Source organism: Podarcis filfolensis (genome assembly GCF_964270895.1).
Source record: "Podarcis filfolensis genome assembly, chromosome: 11".
Taxonomy (NCBI): domain Eukaryota; kingdom Metazoa; phylum Chordata; class Lepidosauria; order Squamata; family Lacertidae; genus Podarcis; species Podarcis filfolensis.
In genome coordinates this window covers 2,569,771-2,597,603 of record NC_139613.1, presented here as the reverse complement: position 1 = coordinate 2,597,603, position 27,833 = coordinate 2,569,771, and the positions used below count along the sequence as shown (strand labels likewise).

The 27,833-nt window shown below is 50.1% G+C and overlaps 1 protein-coding gene across 1 annotated transcript in view; it reads left to right on the top strand.

The window, feature by feature from the left end:
• The window catches only part of ARID3C (AT-rich interaction domain 3C), a 113,268-nt gene that overhangs the window by 76,004 nt on the left and 9,431 nt on the right, over window positions 1–27,833 (top strand). The window contains exon 3 of the mRNA XM_083575707.1: window positions 10,531–10,603. Within this exon, the coding sequence (XP_083431833.1) occupies window positions 10,531–10,603 (73 nt within the window). The remainder of the gene's footprint in view (window positions 1–10,530; window positions 10,604–27,833) is intronic.

The window sequence follows — 27,833 nt, the reverse complement described above, 5'->3', positions numbered from 1 at the left end:
GAAGAAACTTGGCTCTTTTGCTTTCAAGAGGCGAAGTGCCCATCCTCAGGGTTGTGGAGAACGCTCTGCCTTTCCTATCACACTTCCCAACAAACAGAAGCAAAAATCCTGCCTGTACCCCACTTTCTTTAACTCTCTCTTTTTGTTATTTACTGAAGTTCTCACCCTGGGCCAGCAGAGGGATACTGTAGATAGTTTTCACTCAGGTCCACATATGCAAATAAGGGATTGAAAGTGACGTTCAGTGATTGGATAGTTACAGAAAATGGTTACTGTTGCTTGTAGTTGAGCTCTATATAAGCAGGCTGGCTGAACCCTTCAGCCCAGTTCAGTTCTGTTCTGGCCTGTGAATAAACAAGAGTTGTTTGAAGAATCGCTGTGTCGTCTGATATGATCAACCACAACTTAACACTTTTAGTGACCTAGTATTGCATAACATCTGAGCTAAGAATCAGGATTCCCCTCTGTCATGAACCCACAAAGTCACACACTTTCAGACTTGGCCGCCGCAATCGGCAATATCGGGGATATAATATTTACTATTAAATTAATTGCCCTCCTTTCTCTAGCAGCTCCCAGGGTGGGTGACAACAATTGGAGTTCTCAAGGAATTATATACGAGCCCAGTGATGTTGGCTTCTGGGAGACCTCTCGGGGGTTTTTTCTTTTAACCTGCTGTGCATTAATTCCTCTGTCCTGGTGCCGTTTTCCTGCTCATTTTAAGGCATGGATGGCAACCCCTACTGTTGAGACGTGCCACGTTCCAATTTCAGTTGCAGTCATTCTTCCTCAATGTGCCCCATCACTTCTAAATCAATGCAGGCAAATCTCTTGCAAACCTGCGCCTTCTTTTTGGGCGCTGCGTCTTCACATCTTTGCCCTGCTTTCTGGGGCATTTCCTCTGCCCCCTCCCAGCTGATAAAACTGCATGCAAAGCAGCAATAACCAAATAATGCCAAACGGGGAAGTTAATCTGTATCCAGGGTCGTTTAATGAAGTTTGTGCTGAGGAGCAGGATTCCACTCGCTCGGCCTCCCTCTTTCTGGAATCCAGACTGATCCAGTTGCCTCTGCCTCGCTCTGCCTCGGAGGTCCAGGTGAACAGCCCTCACAGGTGCTTCGGCTCGGATCCTGCCTTTCACGGAGCCTGTCAGGGCTGCCACATCCAGACCCCAATGGGACACCTGTGCATTTAGAAATATACAGCCTGGCGCCACTTTCCCCCATCTGGTTGCCCCGTGTGAGAACAGGATGCTGGACAATGCAGACCCTTGGGCTCATCCAGCAGCCTCTTACTCATTGTTCATTGCAATGCTGCAGAGAGCATGCGGCTCCTTCAAGCTGCAAGATCTCTCCCAGGATCCTGATATGAAGGCACCACGGATGTGTTCCTGAGATTTTGTCCTCCAGGCGTTTGCCTAGGTCCCTTTGAGGGGTCTTAGTAGACCACAAAGAGACAACTCTACACAGATGATGCTGTTAAGGTGCTACACTCAATATGCCAGCAAGTTTGGAAAACTCAGCAGTGGCCAGAGGATTGGAGAAGATCAGTCTACACCCCAGTCCCAAAGAAGGGCAGTGCCAAAGAATGCTCCAACTACCGCACAATTGCACTCATTTCACACGCTTGCAAGGTTATGCTTAAAATTCTACAAGGCAGGCTCAAGCAGTATGTGGACCGAGAACTCCCAGAAGTGCAAGCTGGATTTAGAAGAGGCAGAGGAACCAGAGACCAAATTGCAAACATGCGCTGGATTATGGAGAAAGCTAGAGAGTTCCAGAAAGACATCTACTTCTGCCTCATTGACTATGCAAAAGCCTTTGACTGTGTCGATCACAGCAAACTATGGCAAGTTCTTAAAGAAATGGGAGTGCCTGATCACTTCATCTGTCTCCTGAGAAATCTCTTATGTGGGACAAGAAGCTACAGTTAGAACTGGATATGGAACAACTGATTGGTTCAAAATTGGGAAAGGAGTACCGCAAGGCTGTATATTGTCTCCCTGCTTATTTAACTTATATGCAGAATTCATCATGCGAAAGGCTGGGCTGGATGAATCCCAAGCCGGAATTAAGATTGCCGGAAGAAATATCAACAACCTCAGATATGCAGATGACACAACCTTGATGGCAGAAAGTGAGGAGGAATTAAAGAACCTTTTAACGAGGGTGAAAGAGGAGAGCGCAAAATATGGTCTGAAGCTCAACATCAAAAAAACGAAGATCATGGCCACTGGGCCCATCACCTCCTGGCAAATAGAAGGGGAAGAAATGGAGGCAGTGAGAGATTTTACTTTCTTGGACTCCATGATCACCGCAGATGGTGACAGCAGCCACGAAATTAAAAGACCCCTGCTTCTTGGGAGAAAAGCAATGACAAACCTAGACAGCATCTTAAAAAGCAGAGACATCACCTTGCCAACAAAGGTCCGTATAGTTCAAGCTATGGTTTTCTCAGTAGTGATGTATGGAAGTGAGAGCTGGACCATAAAGAAGGCTGTTGGCCAAAGAATGGATGCTTTTGAATTATGGTGTTGGAGGAGACTCTTGAGAGTCCCATGGACTGCAAGACGATCAGACCTGTCCATTCTGAAGGAAATCAGCCCTGAGTGCTCACTGGAAGGACAGATCGTGAAGCTGAGGCTCCAATACTTTGGCCACCTCATGAGAAGAGAAGACTCCCTGGAAAAGACCCTGATGTTGGGGAAGATGGAGGGCACAAGGAGAAGGGGACGACAGAGGACGAGATGGTGGGACAGTGTTCTCGAAGCTACCAGCATGAGTTTGACCAAACTGCGGGAGGCAGTGGAAGACAGGAGTGCCTGGCGTGCTCTGGTCCAGGGGGTCACGAAGAGGCGGACACGACTAAACAGTAGACCACAAGCTTAACATGAGTCAACTGTGATGCAGCCTGGGGTTGGGCTGGATGAACTCTCCAGTTCTGTGATTCTATGAAATCGGACTAGAAGCTTTCACCAGTTGAATGGTCAGATGGATAAACAAAAGCCCATTTTGATCAACTGGCCTGGAGCCCATTTGGCTCGGCCAGAGCAAATTTTGACACTCCGTGGTGGAAAGTTTAGGAATGCACTGGTCTTCTTTATTAGTAGGCCATCTTTCAATTCTGGTGTGGTTTCCTGCTGCCAAATGGGACAGAGGAGAAAGCGCTTCAGATGGGTCTCCTTCCTTTACAAACCCTTGCAGCTTCCATTTGTGAAGTAACACCATCCTTCGAAGGCCCATCGTTTTGCCCCCCCCCCCCCCCGTCGATCGGCGCCTTTGATCGGGCGGATGATTCAGCGACTAAAAATCCTCTCTAATCAGCCTCTGAGGAACCTCTCCAGGGGTTTCTGTGGCTGAGAGGGTGTGTGGTTTTGTGGTGGTGGGGGCCTCAAAACGGCCCGTCAGCATATCTAATATTGGGCAGGGTGCCGGGAATCAGCAAGGCCGCGGGGGAAGTTGCAGCTTCTGCTTTTATCTGGGCAGTTCGGCGCCCCCTCCCTCCCCTCCCCTTCTCCTGGGTGCAGAGTCCGCAAAACCAGGGGTTTTTTTTGGGGGGGGTGTCATCGTGCAAGCGTCTGATGGGCTCGTGCTGCACAGTTGACCCCGGATTATGTAATCGCCTGGAATTGGAGAAGCGGCTTTCCCTCGCGGCTGGATCCCTTCCAGGCCGAAGAGGGAGGGAGCTGGCTGGCCTCCAGACACATTGGGTAGCCTCCATGGTGCAAAGTGGCTTTTACCAAATGCAAAAGGTACAATAGCTGCGACCAGAGAAGCCTGGCTGCCATAGCTGGTTGCTCCTGTAATGTGCTCGATCCAGACGCTGCAGTTGGCGCAGAATGCTGCAGCCCGATTGCTGGCGCGAGTCAGGCCTTGTCAACACATCACCCTTGTGCTCAGAGGTCTGAACTGGTTGCCCGTCTGCGACCACACCTGGTGTTGCCATCAGTATATTATTATTTATTATTATTTATTCGATTTGAATGCCGCCCTTTATTCAAAGATCCCAACCTTAAAAACACATCGCAGAGCACCAATAATAAAAACATAATAAAAAGCGTAGTAGCAGAGAACATAATTGTAAAATAATTATAATATCAACGGTGGCCTCCAACAAGCTTTAACAGGCCGTGGATTCTTTAATGGCCAAAGGTGGAATATTTTTGCCTAAAGACAGGTAATAAGGCCTTTAACAACTCAGGGCCAGTTTACCTACAAGATGTGCCCACGCAACCACTTTGATCAGCAAAACTTGCATTACGATAGGGGTCACGTTTTACCCGTTCTGTATTTATAAGAACTCGGTGGTTTAGTGTGCCAGCGGCTACCCTTTGGAACTCCCTGCCACTTGACACCAGCCAGGCTCCTGCACTGCACTTCACTGCTTGATAAAAGCATCCTTGTTTAGATGAGTCTGCCCAGATGCTTGGGAAACTACTGTGAATTTTAATCTGCTTTTAGTGTTTTAACTTTTTTTGCTTGTCTTAAAAGTGCTGTTTGTTTTTTCCTTGTTTTCTTGTTCATCTTCACATAAACTGCTTTGAGGGTGTCTTTCCCAATTAAATGTATATAGTCTTTCTGAATGAATGAATAATATAATCTAGGAGCACAAGGCAAGAGACCTGTGGATGGATCAAGCCAAAAGAGCCCCTTCTAGTTCAGCATCCTGTTCTCACAGTAGCCAGCCAAATGCCTGTGGGAAACCTGAAAGCAGAACCTCGACAGGCAGTGTGGTGTAGCGGTTAGTGTGTTGGACCAGGACCTGGGAGACGAGGGTTCGAATCCCCGCCTGGCCATGAAGCTGGGTGAGACCTTAGGAGCCAGTCCCTGCCTCTCAGCCTAACCTACCTCACAGGGTTGTTGTGGAGATTAAGTGGAAGAACCAGCTATGCCACCTTGTATCTCCAGGTAGGGCTGGGATCCTAGAGGGCTGCTGCCAGTCAGAGTGGACAGTACCAATCTAGATAGACTCTTAGTGCTGGGCCTTGCAAATCTTCCCTAGAACCTCATTTGGGGGTGGGCGGGTTGCTGAGTCTGCGACCCAGAAGCTCACCTCTTCTTTCCTTTTTTCCTTCCTGGAACTGACACTAGAATAGTAGAGTTGGAAGGGACCTCTGAAGGTCCTGTAGTCCAGCCCCCTGCAATTCAGGAATCGCACAATCCCTTTCTTTTGTGCATGCTGCCTGTGAATGCAGCCGTTGCACAGGACATGCCAAGACCTTCCCTGCCCACTTCCGGATACCTGGCCACATGCTGCAAAACGCTAGTCCTATTTTCTCTGGCCACGCTACAAATTGCACCGGGGAGCCCGCTGTGCCAGCGGAAGGATTGCAATGGAGCTGTGGCCAAGCGGGCTCTAAGCACACCAGCTGGGGCAGCTGCCAGCTCAATGCTTACGATACAATAATCTTTATTGTTATTGTCCCATGCAGAACAACGAAATTGAAAAAAATCTACATCAGACATTCAAAAACCCACAAGCCTACTATCCCAGCCTGGTTAGCCCCCTAAAAACTCTGATACCCTATAATTAAATACAATATACTCCCATAGAGACTACCTTAAAGGTAAAGGGACCCCTGGCCATTAGGTGCAGTTGTGGCCGACTCTGGGGTTGCGGCGCTCATCTCACTTTAATGGCCAAGGGAGCCGGCGTGCAGCTTCCAGGTCATGTGGCCAGCATGACTAAGCCACTTCTGGTGAACCAGAGCAGCGCATGGAAACGCTGTTTACCTTCCCGCTGGAGCGGTACCTATTTATCTACTTGCACTTTGACGTGCTTTCGAACTGCTAGGTTGGCAGGAGCAGGGACCGAGCCACAGGAGCTCACCCTGTGACGGGGATTCGAACCACCGATCTTCTGATCGGCAAGTCCTAGGCTCTGTGGTTTAACCCACAGCGCCACCCACTACCTTACACTGCGTTTAAAACCAAAATCACATTTGGATAGAAACTGTTTCTCAGGCGGCTAGTCCTAGTCTTTATAACCCTATACCTTCTTCCAGAAGGCAGAAGCTGAAAGTGCGCTTATCTGAACAGTGGCCATGGATTGACGGTGTCACAATCTGCATTCTCGGGAAGGACAGAGGGGGCTGGCCTTGGGGGGAAGCCAAGAATGGGAGGGCAGGAGAGTTCGCGGCTGCCTACCAGTGTGAGCAGCTAGACTGGCAGAAGAGGGTGGCTGGCTCCTGTATGCCCTCTAGCCCAGGGAGGTCTCGAAACCCAGAGCAGCAGGCTCAAGCCAGAGAAGGCCACGGAAATGGAGAGGGGAGCTGATGCCATATGTAGCATTATGGAGAGCCATGGGAGCTGTTCTCGGTTCTTGGGGGAGGCGGTTTGCAGTGCAATAATAATAATAAATTATTAATTTATTATTTATACCCCGCCCATCTGGCTGGGCTTCCCCAGCCACTCTGGGCAACTTCCAACAAAATATTAAAATACCGTAATACACCAGACATTAAAAGTTTCCCTAAACAGGGCTGCCTTCAGATGTCTTCTAAAAGGCTGGTAGTTGTTGTTCTCTTTGACATCTGGTGGGAGGGCGTTCCATAGGGTGGGCGCCACTACCAAGAAGGCCCTCTGCCTGGTTCCCTGTAACTTGGCTTCTTGCAGTGAGGGAACCGCCAGGAGGCCCTCGGCGCTGGACCTCAGTGTGCAGGCAGAACGATGGGGGTGGAGACACTCCTTCAGATATACAGTGGTACCTCAGGTTAAGTACTTAATTCATTCCGGAGGTCTGTTCTTAACCTGAAACTGTTCTTAACCTGAAGCACCACTTTAGCTAATGGGGCCTCCTGCTGCCGCCGCGCCGCCGGAGCACAATTTCTGTTCTCATCCTGAAGCAAAGTTCTTAACCTGAAGCACTATTTCTGGGTTAGTGGAATCTGTAATCTGAAGCGTATGTAACCTGAAGTGTGTGTAACCCGAGGTACCACTGTACTGGACCGTGCAAAGCTCTAAGCCTCCAGGCAGCCGGGGAGCCCGAGGGTTAATCATGAAGCAGCAATCTGTGCAGATGGCCCTGCTCCAGCTGGCATGGTGCCCGTTCGCCACGAGGCGTGCCAAGCCACCGTGTGACAGCCTCCTCGCCGCAGATTCTGATCTAATGCGATGTGCTCAGTTAAAAGAGCGGCTGCCACTCTTGGCTGTTTTCCTTGAAGCTGGGGAATGTGGCAGTTTCAAAGGTCTGAGCCAGGAGAGGAGTCGTGCCAGCCTGGATGTGCGATGAGCGCCCATCGCCCAGCAGGACACTCCTGGCTGAGCAAAGGGGTTTCCCCTTCGCTTTGGGAAAGAGTCCTAAGGTCTCCCTCCACACTGCGTCTTACTTTGCTGTTCAGGAACATCAGAATCATCTCCTGGATTCAGGCCCATGTGCTAATGGTGTACGCAGGTCACACTATAACTTCTGGCCAGAGGACACGTGGAGCAGAATTGATGGGGAAAGGGCGGGGGGTTATGACTGGGACTGGGCAAAGTGGCCTTGGAGAAGCAGGTGGGGTGCACAGGTGCACAAAGAGGTGCTGTGGCAACTAGCCAGTGTTGTTGTTTAGTCGTTTAGTCGTGTCCGACTCTTTGCGACCCCCTGGACCCCTGGAGTGCACGCCAGGCACTCCTGTCTTCCACTGCCTCCCTCAGTTTGGTCAAACTCATGCTGGTAGCTGCGAGAACACTGTCCCACCATCTCGTCCTCTGTCGTCCCCTTCTCCTTGTGCCCTCCATCTTTCCCAACATCAGGGTCTTTTCCAGGGAGTCTTCTCTTCTCATGAGGTGGCCAAAGTATTGGAGCCTCAGCTTCAAGATCTGTCCTTCCAGTGAGCACTCAGGGCTGATTTCCTTAAGAATGGATAGGTTTGATCTTCTTGCAGTCCATGGGACTCTCAAGAGTCTCCTCCAGCACCAGAATTCAAAAACTAGCCAGAGGTAATAATAATAATAATTTATTATTTATACCCCGCCCATCTGGCTGGGTTTCCCCATTCACTCTGGGTGGCTTCCAACAAAACCGGAACCCTGTTTCTCATTTGAAAAGGGGGCGGGGGGGGGGGGGAGAAAGCTCCTGTTCTGCGTCTGCTCAAATTCTGTGCCCCCAAAGCCTTAATCTGGTTTTTAATGTGGACGTTATGTAGATCCAGAAAATCCTTATTTCCTTTCCGTAATTTACTTTGCTTTCCCTCCCCGGATCCTCGGGAACAGCCCACACATTTCCTAGGCTCCATTTGCAGTCTTAAGGACTAGAAACTTGGCTTTGGTTTAAAAACGAAATGTGGGCTTCTCCAGCTGCTAAACATCTGGGCTCACCTGGTGCAGTTTCAGAGGGTGTGTGATCATTGCCACATCACATCGCAGCCGCTTCAGTTTGTGGCTACAAAACCACTAAACCGTACATGCAGAAAACAATTCTTTTTAAAGCCTTCTCCTGGCTGCGGTCAGTTTTGATGCCTTTGTTTGCACGCGTGACCAAAAGAATGATTGTTTCTGGAATGTTTGCAAAAAAAGGTCAACCTTTTTAAAAAGCTACCGAGTCTCTAGTCTGGAATCAGAACGTCGCCGGATTTCATTGCGGGAAAAAGGCACAGGTACTCAGCGCAGCGGCCCCCCCTCCCCTCCCCATCAATTTCACTCTGCTGGAGCCCGGATAATAGAGGTCAGAGGTCAGTAGGGGGCTGCCCCCATCCTGCTAATTGCCCTGATGTAAGGGAGGAGGTGGCCAGGGAGATGGAGGCAGTCCCTACAGGTGTCAAGGAAGGCTCAACAGCGATCGCCCGAGCACCATCAAATATTTATTTCTTCCACCCACGCAAAGGTCAAAGGTCGCCGCTGCGGAGGACCAGGAGGCGTGGCAATGGCTCCCTTGGGGGAGCCACGGATGGCTCTCGGCTCTCGGCCTCTTCTCTGGTTGCAAAGAGGGAAAGGGCCCCTTTTGGCTCTCGCCACCTTCTGCTGTGGATGGGAGGAATTAGGTACCCATTTGGTGGCAGAAGCACAAGCTGTCCCCCCCATCAGCTTTTGTGGGGAGCAGATTCATCCCCCCCCCGCTCTTGGAGGAGGGGGAGGACCTGCAAATGGGAAGAGTAGGACTTGCAGCATCTTCTCCTGGTTCATCCGCAAAGTGAGGCAGCGTTGTGTAGGGGTTAGAGTGTCACACCTGGGAGACCTGGGTTCAAATCCCCACTCGGCCGTGAAGCTTGCTGGGTGTAACTTTGGGGGGGGCACTCCCTGTCTTTCGGTCTGGCCTCCCTTACAGGGTGGTGGTTGCAGCGATTGTAGGGCAGAACCAATATAATAATAATAATAATAATAATAATAATAATAATAATAAATAATTTTATTTATACCCCGCCCTCCCCAGCCAAGACCGGGCTCAGGGCAGCTAACAACCAAATATAAAAACAATTGATTGAAATACAGATTAAAAAACAAGATTAAAATACATTAAAACATTAAAATGCAACCTCATTTCAGTGGAAACTCAATCAAAAACTTTTTGGGGATGAAAACATCAAATCTTCACCAAGGCCAACTATCCAGACTGGTCCTACATGGGCCAGAAAAAAGCCAGGGAAGTCCCCAAATAGGAGTTCCAACACAGAAGGATAGAGGGGGAGGGAATCAAATTGATTCCAAGCCAAAGGCCAGGCGGAACAATTCTGTCTTACAGAGTTGCAGGTTGCCCTGAGTTCCTTGAAGGATGTGGTGGGGAACAGAGGCAATAAACCATCGATTTGAATTTGCACGATGGGCAGAGGGGGCCAGAGCTTCATCGTAAGAGAGCTGCTGCGGCATAGTGGTTAGAGTGCCAGAGGAGGACCTGGGAGACCTGGGTTCGAATCCCCACTCGGCTGTGAAGCTCACTGCGTGTGACTTTTGGGGCAGTCACTGCGTCTCAACCTAACCTACCTCACAGGGTTGTTGTGGGGGTTCAAGGAAGAGGGAGAGCAAAACTTTTGCAGCACCTCCTTAGAGGAAAAGGTGGGAAATAAAGAAATGATGTCCTGGAGTCCGCAGTACATTTTGGGGGAGACCTAATGGGGTTCAAGGTAGTGCTGATCTCTCCCCAACCCCATCTACTCCCTGAAGACCTTCTATTATTGTCCTTGTTCTTGTTCAATGTTCAGCCCGGACACTGAGGTCCAGCTCCGAGGGCCTTCTGGCGGTTCCCTCCCTGGGAGAAGTGAGGTTACAGGGAGCCAGGCAGAGGGCCTTCTCGGTGGTGGCGCCCATCCTGTGGAACGCCCTCCCTTCAGATGTGAAGGAAATAAGCAGCTATCTTATCTTTAAAAGACATCTGAAGGCAGCCCTGTTTAGGGAAGTTTTTAAGGACTGATATTTTAATGTATTTTTAATCTTTTGTTGGAAGCCGCCCAGAGTGGCTGGGGAAACCCAGCCAGATGGGCGAGGTAGAACTAATAATTAATAATAATTGTTGTTGTTGTTGACCCTTGCGGGGGGTCTGGCCTCTAGGGAAGGGGGCCCAAACCCTTTCCTGCCCTGCCCTAATCTCTTGCCTTCCTTTCCCCCACATTTGCAGCTCTACGAACTGGACACCGACCCCAAACGCAAGGAGTTCTTGGACGATTTGTTTGGCTTCATGCAAAAGAGAGGTGAGTCGGACGTTCTCTGGGGTTCTGGAGAAGGGAGGAGCTGGAATTCACGCCCTCCCCTAATGCACCGTCATTGCATCAACATAATAATATTGCTATCATTGTGTTTTTTAAATGAGAGGTTGGATAGCCAGCTGTGATTCTATTACCACGCTTCCTCCCCAGCTGAAAGGGGAACTTTCAGCCCATCCCAGCTGACAGGAATCAAGTGCCTCCCCTTGCTCTTTGCTTTCAGAGCAGGGAAGTGGGGAGAGGAAATTTGCCCGTCTCCTTCCGCTTCTTGCCCTGCCCAGCTCCAGCCTGGGCACCAGGCGGACAGTGCACCCCATGAACCCCACTCCTCCCAAATCGCCGGAGGCGGTTGGAGGATGGATGGCGGCTAACAGATTGAGGTTAAATCCTGACAAGACAGAAGTACTGTTTTGGGGGGACAGGAGGCGGTTGGGTGTGGAGGACTCCCTGGTCCTGAATGGGGTAACTGTGCCCCTGAATGAGCAGGTGCACAGCGGGGGAGTCATTTTGGACTCACAGCTGTCCATAGAGGTGCAGGTCAGTCCTGTGTCCAGGGCAGCTGTTTATCAGCTCCACCTGGTACGCAGGATGAGACCCTCCCTGCCCGCAGACTGTCTCGCCAGAGTGGTGCATGCTCTGGTTATCTCCCGCTTGGACTACTGCCATGCCCTCTTTGTGGGGCTACCTTTGAAGGTGACTCGGAAACTACAACTAATCCAGAATGCGGCAGCTAGACTGGCAACTGGGAGCGACCGCCGAGACCACATAACACCGGTCTTGAAAGACCTACACTGACTCCCAGTACATTTCTGAGCACATTTCAAAGTGTTGGTGCTGACCTTTAAAGCCCTAAACGGCCTCGGTCCAGTATACCTGACGGAGCGTCTCCACCACCATCGTTCTGCCCGGACACTGAGGTCCAGCTCCAAGGGCCTTCTCGGTGGTGGCGCCCGCCCTGTGGAACACCCTGCCACCAGATGTCAAAGAGAAAAACAACTACCAGACTTTTAGAAGACATCTGAAGGCAGCCCTGTTTAGGGAAGCTTTTAATGTTTGATGTATTACGGTATTTTAATATTTTGTTGGAGGCCGCCCAGAGTGGCCGGGGAAGCCCAGCCAAATGGGAGGGGGGTATAAATAATACATTATTATTATTATTATTATTATTATTATTATTATTATTATTATTATTATATTACTCTGCTATCACTTCAGGCCCGGGGTGGGGGGTGGGGAGCGGGACAGCAACAGCAAACAACACCAGCCGAGCAAGGATGCTTTGCAAGATGGGACCTGAGAGGGTCGTCTCACGCAAAAATATGCAGGGGTTTTCCGTCTGGTTTCTGCAAATTTGTATTTTGACATTGTACTGTTCCCCTTGCGCCCCAATGTGAAGCGAAATAGCTACCGCCTCAAAAGGAAGTTATAGAAGGAAAAGTGAAGTTGCTGAAGGGTGCATATAGTATCCTGCTAGAATGGGAAACAAAAGATGAGGAGGTAAAATCGGCCATGATCAAATGGGCACAAGATATAGGACATAATATACAATTTGAGGATTGGGAAAAACTGTGGAAAACAGATTTAAAATTTACAGACTGTGCTCTTTTGAAAGAAAATTATATGAAAATGATGTGTAGATGATATATAACACCAGTACAGATAGCAAAAAATGTATAAAACCAAGTCAAACATATGTTGGAAATGTAAAGAAAAGGAAGGGACTTTTTTTCATATGTGGTGGGGATGTAGAGAAATTAAATTTTTTTTGGGAAATGATATACAGTGAATTGAAGAAAATGTTTGAAATGACATTTGTTAAAAAACCAGAAGCATTTCTGTTAGGGATTGTTGGACAAGACCTGCCAAGGAAAATATCCTGCCACCTTACAATGGGAATAACACACACACACCTGAAGAAATAAAGATTAACGTCAACAATCTTTTTTTAAAAGAAAAAGCTTAAAAGAATAAAAAGGTAGTAAGAGCACAAAACAAGAAATAGAACTTTGGTTCTCAAACGCCTTGGTACTCGAACAAATCGGCTCCCAAATGCTGTAACCCTGAAAGTGAGTTTTCCGGTTTGTGAGCGTTTTTGGGAAGCCGAACATCCGACGCGGCTTCCGATTAGAGTGCAGGAAGCTTCGGAAGCTGCACCTTGGTTTCCGAACGGTTTCGGGAGTCAAGGGGAACGGATTAAGTTTGAGAACCAAGGTACCACTGTATCATATAAAGGTCCACTTTCATGTACGAATGTGACCTGCAATGGCCAGTATAAGTAAGATCAATGCAATATGACCTGATCAGTGTTGTGAACTGCCCCGTGATCTTCGGATCGACGGTATACAAATTTAATAAATAATAATAATAATCCTCCACCTGCGTTGGCAACTCTGGCAACTACATTTTGAAACGACGGAAGCTTCCGGCTTGTCTCCTGAGGGAGCCCCACAAAGAGCACATAGAGAGGCAGAATGAAGTCCGGACAGCCACAGGGTCAAATCTCCATTCTGGCCTAGACTCATTTGGTGACTGGGAGATAAATCCATCTTGCGCCTCCATCCCATGATTCTCTCTGGGATGCCAAGCCAAGCCTGCAAAACATCTTTCTCCAAAAGCTTCTTTCTTTAAACAATTCCTGCCTTGTGTGCGTGTCCGCTTTTTCCTCTCCCCCTCCCAGTTAATTAGCGCAACATTAACCTCTGCCTGGGGTTTTATTTCCTATCGAGCGGCATGTTCATTAATCCAGATTCTGGCAAAGGGCTCTAATTGATGGCAGCCTCCGGACGGCGTGGGCTGCGGCCGGGGAGCCTTTTGAAAATGGCTCCGCGGCTCGATGGGGGATTGGGAGTACGGGGTCAGAGGTTAAAGCATTTATCGAATCGCCTCAATTGCTGGAGCTTCCTATTTATCCCGCCTGACCCCGATAACAAAACCCGGCACCGATTTCCAATGTGGGAGCCGCTGTCTATCAAGCGCCGCCAGAACCCCGTGCTCGGCTCCAAGGCTGGGGGGAAACGCCGTGGTCTGAAGGCAGCCCTGTGTCACGCCCTCTTCTGCTTCCAGGGTCCTGCCCTGAAAATCGGGAATCGTCTTTAACAGCAAGAGTGTTCCTGAGCATAAATAACTTGCTCGTCGTTGAGATCAAGGAGCAAGATGGAAAGATGAAAAACTTGTGCAGACAGATAAGCTGGACATTGCGATGCTCAGAAAATTCTATCCCTGCCATGAATGGCTTAGTTGAAGATTCCAGCATCGCAAGGGGTTGGACTAGATGACTCTTAGGGTCTTTTCCAACTTTAAAGGTAAAGGTAAAGGTACCCCTGCCCGTACGGGCCAGTCGGGTCCGACTCTAGGGTTGTGCGCCCATCTCACTTAAGAGGCCGGGGACCAGCGCTGCCCGGAGACACTTCCGGGTCACGTGGCCAACGTGACGAAGCTGCTCTGGCGAGCCAGCACCAGCGCAGCACATGGAAACGCCGTTTACCTTCACGCTATAAAGCGGTACCTATTTATCTACTTGCACTTGGGGGTGCTTTCGAACTGCTAGGTGGGCAGGAGCTAGGACCGAAAGACGGGAGCTCACCCCGCCGCGGGGATTCGAACCGCCGACCATGCGATCGGCAAGTCCTAGGCACTGAGGTTTTACCCACAGCGCCACCTGCGTCCCCTAAAGTTTCCAGTTGTAAAGTTTCCAACTTTACAATTCCATAATTCTATGGGCAGAGGGCTGATGAGGAACGGTTGAAGGATCTGGGTCTGTTTAGCCTGGAGAAGAGGAGACGGAGATGAGATTTGAAAGCTGTCTTCAAATATCTGAAGGGCTGTCCCATGGAAGAGGGAATAAACTTGTTTTCTCCTGCTCTGTGTGCTGGGCCCGGGGGTAACCCGAGAAATGCGGTCCAGGGCCGGTTCAGAATCCGAAGGTCCCGCTAGAAGTCAGTCCAACAGGGCCAAGGCAGGACACAATGCAGGAAACCAGGCAAGGACAGGTTCAGGATCTCAGGCAGGATCTGGCATACAGCAATGTTGCTCCCGCAACCTGGGGCACGGTCCGACAGTCTTTTATCTTTGTCGGGATAGTGGCCGGTCCTGATCCCCCGGCAACTCACCTCCCTGCCTCGCCCGAAGGCGAGCACTCCTCCTGTGAGTACTCAGGTCTCTCCTTCTCTCAGACCTCAGTCTCTGCAGCTCGGGAGACGTCGGTGGGTGACTAGACCCAGGGGCCGCCTCAGCCTCCCCTGACCCAACAGGTAGTGGAGCAGCTGTAAGCGATGGCCCAGCTGGAGGCAACGAGGGAATCTCCATATCTCAAGCCAGGGCAGGCTCAGGCCCCGGACTCGCCCCAGCTGGTGTTTGTTGCAGGGGAACCTGTGCAGACTGGGACTCTTCAGGATCAGGCCCCAGACTTGGTTCAGGTGATGCCTGAGGCAAAGGATCCAGTGCAGACTGAGACTCCTCTGGTTCCGAGTCTGAGCCCGAGTCCCATCACACTCTGGAAGGTAAGACTTGAACCCATGGCTTTCAGTTCCAAGGCAGGCGATTCCAACACAACATCAGGAAGAACTTTCTGACAATAAGAGCTGTTTGACTGTGTGACGGAAGGTGGTGGACTCTCCTTCCTTGGAGGTTTCTAAGGAGAGGTTGGATGGCCCTCTGTCATGGATGTTTTAGCTGAGATTCCTGCATTGCAGGGGGTCAGACTAGATGACCCTAGGGTCCCTTCCAGCTCTATAATTATATGAATACAGGGCAGCGCATACCTAGATGTTCTCCTGCCCATAGGATGCTGCCTTCACCTGAGTCAGAGCATTGATCCATCTCACTCAGCACTGTCATAAGACAGTTTTGCCTCCATATTACAACCTGTTCTCTCCACTCCTTCCGTTCAAGGCAACAGCAGCAAGCCAGAGCTGGACTCACCCCTATTTGCATGGCTCCAGCTCCAACATTATCACAGCGGCCACGACTCTTTTCAATTCCTTTTTGAAGTCTGCAGGAAATCCAACCAGATTGCCTCCGTGCCCCCGTCTCAAGAGCGTCCCTCATCCCCGCCTTCCTGAGATCTCACACAGCTGCCAGCCCTGAATGCCGAGCACACAAAATTTCCTACAGGTGGCTCAAAGAAGCGAGCCATGTTGCGTGCTGCGAGGAAAAGAGGCTGCAACTTCCTCCCATTTAAAACACACACGACGAAAACAGGAAGCAAATGAAAATCCTAGATGTTTCTCGACTTGGGGGTGGACGGGACTTTTTCCAAGCCTTAAATGGGATCAGTTAGACCCTAAGCGAGACCCACCTGCTGCCTCTTTCGAAGAAGGAACATGGTCCTCCCGCCGGCTAGGAATGGAGGTGCTGCCAGCCCCCCCCCCCAGTGATGGTGACAAAGCCCCTACGCCCCGGTCCCCCCCCTCCATCTGACACGAGATTCATGGCGCCTCTGCTGAGCGCCGGCCTCATTATTCTCTCCCAGCTAATTAACTGGCTCTCTCCTGGCTGAGATAAGGGTGCTAATTAACAGCCATTCTCCCCTGGCTGTACATCTGTATCAGGGTCCTTTGTGAGGCTCCTGCCATTGGGGCTGCGGAATCGAATCCCGCGGAGGGTGGCGGCTTCTCTAGGGCGGGGCGGTCGATGCCCATAAATCCACAGTGGGGAGATAAGAGCCCAGGAGTCTGAGCTCCCCCCGCTCTGCCCACACAGCATCGATCCCGGGGGTGTGGGGCATAAATAACGCACGTCTTGTGGCTTCCCGGTTGGCATTAATCTGCTGGCCGGTCCCTTGGACGAGGGGGCTAATCTCCCCGAGCGATCTGCGTCTCCATTAGGGCCTCGCAAAAGGGGACAGAGGGAGAAGTGATGAGGCCCATTGAGCCACCGGTTGCGCCTGCCAAAGGAGGAAGACTTGCAGTTGAATTTGGGATTAAGTACAGTGGACAGAGTCTAGGACTTGCCGATCAGAAGGTTGGCAGTTTGAATCCCCGTGACAGGGTGAGCTCCCGTTGCTCAGTCCCTGCTCCTGCCCACCTAGCAGTTCGAAAGCACATCAAAGTGCAAGTAGATCAATAGGTACCGCTCCAGCAGGAAGGTAAACGGCGTTTCCGTGCGCTGCTCTGCTTCGCCAGAAGCGGCTCAGTCATGCTGGCCACATGACCCGGAAGCTGTACGCCGGCTATCTCGGCCAATAAAGTGAGATGAGCGCCGCAACCCCAGAGTTGGCCATGACTGGACCTAACGGTCAGGGGTCCCTTTACCTTTACCTTACAGTGGATGCTCGGGTTGCGAACGTGATCCATGCAGTTAGCACATTTGCAACCAGCAGCGCCGCGTCTGTGTACGCACAGGTCGTGATTCGGCGCTTCTGCGCATGCGCAAAGCACCATTTAGCGCTTCTGTACATGCACATCCGTCGAAACCCGAAAATAACCCATTCCGGTACTTCCGGGTTCGGCGCGGTGTGTAACCTGAAATCGCGCAACCCGAAGCATCTGTAACCCGAGGTATGGCTGTATGTCTATTTTGGCTTCTTCTTTGAGGGCAGTGCCCACGTGATGCCTTCAAGATGTTGTTGGACTCCACCTCCCATAAGCCCCAGGCAGCATGGAGAGCACGGAGGGCTGATGGGAGGTGGAGTCTCAAGATCCAGAGAGCAGCGTGTTGACTAAACCCTGCTCTGTGCAATGAGATGCTGGCTAAACGTCAGGAAGAACTTCTGAGCTGGGACACTGGCATGGACTGGACAAGAGGAGACTGAGAGGAGAAAGGAGAGCCATCTTCAAATATATGGGGGCCACATGGAAGAGGGAACAAGCTTGTTTTCTCCTGCTCTGGAGGGTAGGATTCGAACCCATGGCTTCGAGTCAGAAGCAAGGAGATTCTGACTCAACATCAGGAAGAACTTCCTGGCGAGAAGAGCTCGTTCAGCAGTGGTGGACTCTCCTTCCTTGGAGATTTTAAAGCAGAGTTTGGGTGACCACCTGCAATGGATGGTTCTAAAAGAGAATTAGACAAATTCAAGGCTATCAGTGCCTACCAACCAGGAAACCACAAGCATCTTGTGCTCAGATCACCCGCTTGCTGGTTTCCCTTTGGGGCAACTGTTCAGCCACTGTGAGAACAGGATGCTGCGCCAGATGGGACCACTGGCCTGATCCAGCAGGATCTTCTTCTGCAGCTCAGGGCTCATCCACATTTTGCCTCGTGTTTTCTAGGCACAGAAAGCGCATTGAGGCGTCGCTCCCTGTGGTTGCCCATGACTCAGTTCCATAAATCAGCGAGATCAACACACAAGCCTGGTAGACCTCTATCTTGGTATTGGCCGTTAGCATCACCTTCTCCCAACCCTTTTGGAGAGGAAAGGCATTGCCGTAGCTGCCTTGCCAACACGCTTGTCCAGCTCAGGGTCGATGGAGAGGTTGCCGGTTAGGGTGGTACCCAGGTAGACAAAATTGTCTGCCGCCTCAAGCACGTGGTCAGCCCTGCCACAGCACAGCAAACCCCACTGAGTGCTTGTAGAGTGAAAAGTTTCAAGACTTCAGCAGGAAACGACAGGACTTAGAACGATGGGAAACGAAGCAGGATGGGGCCTTTGGGGGCTGATCCAGCAGGGCCTTGTAAAGTTGGTCTGTGATTTGCGTGTCCAGATACACTTGCCTCTTCCGCATCTGATTCTTCTGGATTCAGGAGGGAAGTGAAAAGATAGTAGCAGCAGCAGCAGCAGCAGCAGCAGCAGCAGCAGCAGCAGTAGTAGTAATAATAATAATAATAATAATAATAATAATAATAATAATAATAATAATTTATTACTTATACCCCGCACATCTGGCTGGGCCTCCCCAGCCACTCTGGGAAGCTCCCAACAGAATATTAAAAACACGATAAAACATCAATCATGAAAAACTTCCCTAAACAGGGCTGCTTTCAGATGTCTTCTAAAAGTCAGATAGCTGTTTATTCCCTTGATATCTGATGGGAGGGCGTTCCACTGGGCGGGCGCCACCACCGAGAAGGCCCTCTGCCTGGTTCCCTGTAACCTCACTTCTCTCAGCAAGGGAGCCGCCAGAAGGCCCTCGGAGCTGGACCTCAGTGTCCGGGCTGAATGATGGGGGTGGAGACGCTCCTTCAGGTATACAGGACTAAGGCCGTTTAGGGCTTTAAAGGTCAGCACCATCGGAAGCTTGCCCTATTCATCATTGTCTTTCCCTCCCTTTCCTTGTAATAATTGTTTTCATAAACATATGTCCAAACTAACAAACAACCATGCAAACAATAACCGAACCAGGCTCTGTGCATATTCAGTATAAGAAAACAAATTACAGAGATGCTGTAGCATATAGCCAGGATTTTAAGCGGCGTCCGTATAGCCCATGGGTAGGCAAACTAAGGCCCAGGGGCTGGATCCAGCCCAATCGCCTTCTAAATCCGGCCCACGGATGGTCCGGGAATCAGCGTGCTTTTACATGAGTAGAATGTGTGCTTTTATTTAAAATGCATCTCTGGGTTAATTGTGGGGCATAGGAATTCGTTCATTATTATTTTTCAAAATATAGTCCGGCCCCCGACAAGGTCTGAGGGACAGTGGACCGGCCCCCTGCTGAAAAAGTTTGCTGAACCCTGGTACAGTGGTACCTCAGGTTAAGTACTTAATTCGTTCCGGAGGTCCGTTCTTAACCTGAAACTGTTCTTAACCTGAAGCACCACTTTACCTAATGGGGCCTCCTGCTGCCACCGTACCGCTGGAGCACGATTTCTGTTCTCATCCTGAAGCAAAGTTCTTAACCTGAAGCACTATTTCTGGGTTAGCAGAGTCTGTAACCTGAAGCGTATGTAACCAAGGTACCCCTGTATAGCCCAACTAGAAGGAGAAGTGAGTCATGGGAGGAATGTTTAAATATAAGACTCTCCCTATTTATAGAATCAAAAAATGGAGACCAGTTTGTCCATTTAGCTCAGCATTGTCTACCCTGACTTGCAGAAGCTCTCCTGCGTTTGAGATGCTTCTGGGTTTTCAGAATGTTCCGGGAGTCGGATTATTGCACAGGGAGATAACTTGCCTTGCGGAAGGACGGAAGGCAGAAGGGAGAATTGCACGGCCCCAGAACACACACACACACTCCCTCCCCTCCTGACCAAGGAAAGACGAAACAAGTGAAATGAGCTGTTTGAAAAGAATGAAGGCGCCAGGCTTTTCAGGCTTATGAGGAACAGCCCAGCCAATATCAGGGTCATAAATTAAGGGGGCGAGAAAGCGGCGCTGAGTGACGGACGCGTTTGAGTTGAGCGGCGATGCCCTGGCGGCCTCTCGGCTGCAAATGGATGGCTTTTCGATAGCTCCCATTCACGGCCACCCAGAAGAAAGGAAGGGCATAAATAAAGAGCTTTTCTCTGCCTGTGTGTCAGGGGCTGGCAGCTGCTTCCATGGTGCTCTGCCCAACAGGACCCCACTGCCTGTGCAGGGAATGCCAGACGGATCTCTGCTTGTTGGGCTTATGGGGGGGGACTGATGCTGGGGGCAGAGGAGCCACCCCAGTCTCTCTCTCTCTCCCCCCCCCCTCCATCTTACCTCAAGTGCCATCAGGAGAAGGTAACTGATAAGCAAAGTATGCCCCATCGAATGCTTTTCTGAAGTTATTTTTGCTTCTGCTTTTGGAACATCCTATAGTTAAAGCTATGGTTTTCCCAGTCGTGATGTATGGAAGTGAGAGCTGAACCACAAAGAAGGCTGATCGCCGAAGAATTGATGCTTTTGAATTCTGGTGCTGGAGGAGACTCTTGAGAGTCCCATGGACTGCAAGAAGATCAAACCTCTCCATTCGGAAGGAAATCAGCCCTGAGTGCTCACTGGAAGGACAGATCCTGAAGCTGAGGCTCCAAGACTTTGGCCACCTCATGAGAAGAGAAGACTCCCTGGAAAAGACCCTGATGTTGGGAAAGATGGAGGGCACAAGGAGAAGGGGACAACGGAGGACGAGATGGTTGGACCGTGTTCTCGAAGCTACCAGCATGAGTCTGACCAAACTGTGGGAGGCAGTGGAAGACAGGAGGGCCTGGCGTGCTCTGGTCCAGGGGGTCACGAAGAGTCGGACACGACTAAACGACTAAACACCAACAACAACAGAATCTCAGAACTGTATGGTTGGGAGAGATCCCAAAGGCCATCTAGTCCAACCCCTGCAATGCAGGAGAAATCCTGTGGCAATGAGTCCCACTGGCCAGATGGGGTTGTTATTCAAAGTGCCTCCTCCACCCCTCCTGTTTTCCTTTGTTCTGCTGCCTACTTGAGCCTCTCTTCCTGCTAACATCCTGGGGGCTATGTGACACCCCCTCCTATGTGCATTGCCCTCCCTCACCCCCCTAAGGCTGCCCCACATTTCTGAGAGTGGATAGACTCTCCCCCCATAGACCCTCACGTGCTCCAAAATTTCCAGGTGGGAGGAAGGCGTCATATTGTTCCTCCCCCCCCCCCTCGTTCTAATCCAAAGGCATTGGACTGCAAAGACTTATTTTGAGCAAGTGCAGCTAATGAATTAAGCTGACTTCCTCTTCCTTACGCCTCTTAACAAAGAAGTAAGTTCAAAAATTAGATTTGCTTACTTACATTGGTTCGCAGCAGTGGCAACAGTAAAAACTATGCAGGCAAAATACTTACATTTATGGTAGCAACAGCTTTCGCTATGTGCCAGGAGCAACCCAAGGCATATGTCCTTTCATGGCTAGCCACAAGAAGAGAAAAAGAGGAACAGGAAGTCGTCTATGCTCCTTCCTCTCCAGGAGAGGAGGGGAAATGACATCACACAAAGCCCTCTCTGCCAGTTGTGTTTCTATGGTCTGGGTGTCAACAACACAGCTCTGCAGACTTAGCGCCTTCTCATGCTGATTTGCAAGAATAGGCATTTGTTAGGTTTGGCTGCCAATCTCCCACACTTACTGTGCCTCTAAAGGGAAGACACGAAAGGGCACTTCTTGCTTTTCCTTTGGGGTTGCCCACCTGCAATTGCCCAGCTGGCACCTGGTCTGTGGGCTGTGAGGCGGGTCAGTTGGCCACAGCTGTTTCCACTCTCCATCTCCTCCTGCTCTGGATTCGACTGACTCAGCCACAGTGTCCTGGCTGGCCATGGCGAACAGAGTGGGCAGATAGCTGGAACGAGACTTTCCACCCATCCTGGTGCAATGGGAGTTTGCCTTTGTTTGTTCTCCTCTGCAGCCTGTTAGAAGTTCTTGGTTCTTACTATGGCCCCCCATCCTTTGGAACATGATGTAGAACCATAGGATTGTAGAGTTTTGGTGCAGAAGTTGCAATGCAAAAGATCCTTCAGATGCTGGGCACTGTAATAATGATGATGGTGATGATGATGATGATGATAATAATAATAATAATTTATTACCATATTTTTCCGTGTATAAGGCGCCCCCATGTATAAGATGACCCCTACTTTTGGGGACCCCACATTTAGAAAATGGGCATATGCACTATCTGTGTATAAGATGCCCCCAGATTTTTAACCGTAATTTAAAGTAAAAACCTCCCAGTCTTATACATGGAAAAGTACAGTCATACCTTGTGTTGCGTTTGCTTCATGATACGTTTTTTCTGGTTGCGTCCCGCGGCGACCTGGAAGTACCGGAAAGGGTTACTTCTGGGTTTCACCGCTTGAGCATGCGCAGATGCGCAAAATGACATCATACGCATGCGCAGACGTGGCAAATCACGACCTGCGCAGACGCAGGTTGCGTTCTGCTCATGTTGCGGACGGGACTCTGGAACGGATCCCGTTTGCAACCAGAGGTACCATTGTAGTTATACCCCACCCATCTGCCTGGGTTTCCCCAGCCGCTCTGAGCGGCTTCCAACAAAATATTAAAAATACAATAAAACATAGGATGGGCTGTTTCCCCCTCAGAAAGCATTTCCTTAGGCCCCAGATCCCTTCCCCCTTTTCTGCACCATGTTCAGCTCCGCCACTGTCCTTTTTGAGATGCGTTTGCTACATCATGCGGGACCCTGCGTTTCTTTGCAGCGGGGATACCTTGCTGTATGTTATTCCTCTAATGCAGAGCCACACTGGGCACAGCCCCATATATAACACTGCCCCCCCAGTGAGAGGGGTCAGGTTGCATTGCACTCAACCCTCACAGCCTCTCGCCCACTCGGATCCTGAAGAGCCCCCAGACGCTCATTTCGGCGCTGGGCTCCCTCTGCAAACCACATCAGCTGTGCAAAGCCACAGAGGTCAGCGAGGGAAGGTCATGGGGACGAGAGATTGCGGCCCATTGGTCAGCGATGGAGGAGCCCCTCCTGACCGTGGGGTTGGGACTCCCCTGCTCTTTTGTGGGGGGCAACGGGAAGAAGACACGGCCGGACTGCCTCGTCCGCAAGGCCCTGTGGAATGCCCCCCTCTCAACCCACCCTTCCCACTTTGTGGGCATCAGGTGCTGGAAGGGATGCTGTGCCGCCGCGCCCTCTGATCCGGGTGACCCAAAAGGCTGTTAATTAGACCTGGACGTGCTGTGAAGGGCTGTCGATGCCTCAGGGTTATTGGAATTGATTTCAGTTTAGATGGTGAGCCAGGCCTGCGGGCAGGAAGCATGCAGGGAAACTCGCGCGGGGCTCTCCGGCAGGAGCTGCTTACAGTCCTGCTTTCAGGACCCTGGGAAGGTTTGGGGAGCCTGGGCTCCTCCTCCGTTTTCTCTTGGGTGATGATGAGACCTTGGTGAGGACCCCCAGCTCAGTGGCAGAGCTCTACCATAGGAAGGTAGGAAGGAGCCCAGTTCAATCCCTGACTCCCCACTTGGCAAAGGGCAAAGACCACCTTCGACTCAGCTGCCAACCTGAGAAGTCCATCTTGGCCCCAGCCCCTCGTTCGGGAACTTGAAGCCCAATAAGAGCACAAGAAGGGAGCCCAATTTGCCCACCACCCTGTTGTCACAGAGGCTTGTTCATATAGTTTCTGTTCGACATGTTTGCCATACCCTTCGTTTAAAGGCCGGTTTATGGTGCAGGATCATGAACAACCGAGTGCCCATGCAAAATGTAATGCCCATCCAATGCAAGAAGCTAAAGCAGTCCTATAAATGTGGTTCATTATAATAAGCAATGCATATTAAGGTAAAATCAAGGGATGCGGATGGTGCTGTGGGTTAAACAACAGAGCCTAGGGCTTGCCGATCAGAAGGTTGGCAGTTCGAATCCCCGCGATGGGGTGAGCTCCCGTTGCTCGGTCCCTGCTCCTGCCCACCTAGCAGTTCAAAAGCACGTCAAAGTGCAAGTAGATAAATAGGTACCACTCTGACGGGAAGGTAAACGGTGTTTCCGTGTGCTGCTCTGGTTCGCCAGAAGCGGCTTAGTCATGCTGGCCACATGACCTGGAAGCTGTACGCCGGCTCCCTCGGCCAGTAAAACAAGATGAGCGCCGCAACCCCAGAGTCAGCCATGACTGGACCTAATGGTCAGGGGTCCCTTTACCTTTAATAAGGTTAAAAGGTAAAGGACCAAGGTAGCCGGCGTTTGTCCGCAGACAGCTTTCTGGGTTGTGTGGCCAGCAGAACTAAACCGCTTCTGGCACAACGGAACACTGTGACGGAAACCAGAACACACGGAAACGCTGTTTACTTTCCCGCCACAGTGGTACCTATTTATCTACTTGCACTGGTGTGCTTTCGAACTGCTAGGTTGGCAGGAGCTGGTGAAATCCTGTAACTCTTTATACCACAAATGTTCTGGGGTTTTGTTGCTGATCCTTCTTTTGCTGCAGTGTAGCGCAGGAATACCCCTCCAGATGGCAATGATGCACACAGGGCAAGCAACACTGAACAACTAATAAAGACAGCTGGTGTGCGGACAGTCCAGTATAAATTCGCCGCAGGTGCACGATCACTGCATCAGTGACATGTTGCGGGAAAACACCCATGAAAACCACCAGTCTGGAGAGTCCCTGTAATTTGGGCTTCTAGCTAAACCGTGCAGCCCAGCGACTCGCTCAAAATCCATGGGTTTCGGGACCGGTCAGCTTGGAGTGCAAAGAAGCTCCAGTCCAGAAACTCCTTTTTCCATCCATGGTGCCCCCTTTTCCTCTGGGACGCTGGCCGCGTCTTGCCGCCGGTGCCCCTTAATAGAAACTGCTCTGTCAAGAACGGAAGCGATTATCGTAAAACATTTCCAGAGGGAGCTGGAACGAGATTAACAAGCTTTCTGACAAGCTGACAATTTTATAAGCTGATAATGCAGCATGTAGCTTGGGCCGCAGAGGGCAGGTGAGTAATTAGCAAAGTAGACCAAGAGGAGGAGGAGACGAAGGAAAGATGCAACCTGCATGCCAGAGCAAGACAGCAAGTGCCCCTTTGTGGAGGAAAACTGGTGCAGTAGGCCCTGGGACATTTGTTTGGGCACGTACCCACCATCCCTGTTTGGTCTAGTTCTAGCTCTGCATTCAAATCCTGACACGAAACACTGTTGTGTCAAGATAGCGGGAAGCCACCTAATCTAATCAGTGCACACCCGCACTGGAACGTGGGCACTCTTGCAGAAGTCATTTTCTGGGAATGTGGGGCATTTTTCCATCTCTGCCGTTAAGCAGTTGGTTCCTTACCTTTCTCGTCCTGATCTGGCCACTGTGATCCATGCGACGGTCACCTCCAGGCTTGATTATTGTAACTCGCTCTACACTGGGCTGCCCTTGAAGCTGACCCAGAAACTCCAGCGGGTGCAGAATGCCGCAGCGAGACTCCTTACGGGGTCCTTGCTGTGGGATCACATTCATCCAGTGCTATACCAGCTACACTGGCTCCCGGTGGAGTACAGGGTCAGGTTTAAGGTGCTGGTTTTGACCTTTAAAGCCCTATACGGCCTAGGACCCTCGTACCTACGGGACCGCCTCTCCTGGTATGTCCCACGGAAGACCTTACGGTCCACAAATGACAACACTTTGGAGGTCCCAAGCCGCAAGGTGGAAAGATTGGTCTCAACTAGGGCCAGGACCTTTTCAGTACTGGCCCCACCTTGGTGGAACGCTCTGTCACAAGAGACTAGGGCCCTGCGGGACTTGACATCTTTCCGCAGGCCTGCAAGACAGAGCTGTTCTGCCTGGCCTTTGGTTTGGACTCAGTCTGACCCTTATGTTTCCCTCCCCTTATGGTTTTGATCTGTGGGCTACTTTTAAAATGAGGCTGCATTTTAAATTGCATTTTAACCTGTATTTTAAATTGTTTCCTCCCCCCTATTATGTTTTTACTGTAATTTTACTGGTGTTAGCCGCCCTGAGCCTGGCTCTGGCTGGGGAGGGCAGGGTATAAATAAACTTTATTATTATTATTATTATGTGAAGATACTTTCCGTGGCTCAGTGGCAGAGCATGTGCCTTGTGGGTGAGAGGTCCTGAGTTCAAGTCCTGTCATCACTGTGGGCGATATGGGGCTAGATCAGTGGTTCTTCGGGCCACCTTCTCCATGAATCCTTACATTCATGCCCTACTGTATCAAAAACATTAATGAATGAATGAGCAAAAGGATGCCGCACTGCTAAATAAAGCATGCAAAACGATTTTAAAAAGGAGCGAAGTTAGGCGTGTCAACAGAAATTGTCAGGGCACAGAATCCAGCTTTTCTTGCCACAGAATGCGTGGGAACAATTGTTTTGAAGAATCCCAGAATTGTGGCGTTGGAGGGTCACCAAAGGTCATCTAGCTCAACCCCCTTGCAATGCAGGAATCACAGCTAAAGAATTGCTGCTGTACCTGTTGCAGACAGCTGTAAAAGCTGTCTAGATCCGTAAGAATTTCTTTTACATGTTTTCCTGAATGCAGGTAAAGAATGGAACCACATGGAGGTAAATTTGGGGGGTGAGATGAGCTGTCTGTTTTAATGTAGTTCACACACGACTCTGTATTATATCCATCACAACTGGCTGCACGGAAATGGTTACTCAGTTTTAATTCTTGCGCTCTGGAAAGGTCTGTGAAGTCCAGAGTCAAGTATTGGATGTCGAAGCAGGAATAGGGCTCCACTTCAGGTTTTTGCTATTTCAGCCTCATCAATCTGTGTTTTATCTCCAGTTTTCCTTTGGAAGTGCCCTCATTCCTGACCAGCTGACCTCTGTGCTAGGCAGTTTATCTCAAAGGTTAATCTGCGTCTTTCTAAATCCTGCATTTCTAACCTGAACTCTGATGTTTTAAATTTTTTATAGCCTTTTCCCTCTGGTTTTGTCTCCCTCTGCTGGAGAGAATCAATCCTACGCCACAAAAGATTTCTTTGCCACAGAACCAAGAGGGATCAATAACAAAACAGCTTTTTCTAAGTGCTTAATTTATAGCGTGACCTTTATCTAGGGGTTTTACATAAACTTGGGCATATACCGCGATAGCCAAAATTATTTAATAAGAAATATTATGTTTGTCAGCCTGCATTGATCATGGAAAAGGAAGAGATTTTTGCATGAGCCGAAACCTTGCCTCCTTCCATCATTCATAGATATAATCCCGCACAATTTATTCTGATTAGCCGAATGGGGAAAGGGTTGTGGTAAGCACTGAAGACCCACTGAAGACCACTGATATCTTCATAAAACCATAGAATTGTAGAGTTAGAAGAGACCCCGATTGTGATCTAGTCCGACACCTTTAATGCCAAACTCACAGCTGAGCCATCTGGCCTCTGTTTAAAAAATCTCCAATGAAGGAGAGTCCAACCCCTTTTGAGGGATTCTGTCCCACTCAGGGCCGGATTTAGGTTTGATGAGGCCCTCAGCTCCTGAAGTTAATGGGGCCCTTAATTGTAAGTGATTACTCAAAACCTGCAAATGAGTCTATTTCTTTGCATTGTTTCTTGTTATGTACTGAGTTGAATAGGATCCAAAAAGCAGCAGCCTGATCCGTCCTAGAACAATAGGATTCAGAATGCAGCAGTCTGATTGGTCCTAGAACAATGCAGTAGTATGATTGGTCCGCAGGAGCCACCCAATCCAGCTCCAGGTGGAAGTGAATCTGCAACCTGATTGGCCTACAGGAGAATCCCGGAACTAGCCAATCACGTGGGGCCCATTGTGTAAATAATGTATATAAAGCAGATATTTGGGGGGAACTTCCATTCCTCACTACTATGAGCTGAATAAAGAGCATGAAATCCACACTCGACTCCGAGTATATTTCATTTCTGTAGGTAAGCCGTAAATGGTTCCCAATCTTCCTTGAAGGATTTTTTTGTCCTTATGTTTTTCAGTTAGTTTTGCCAT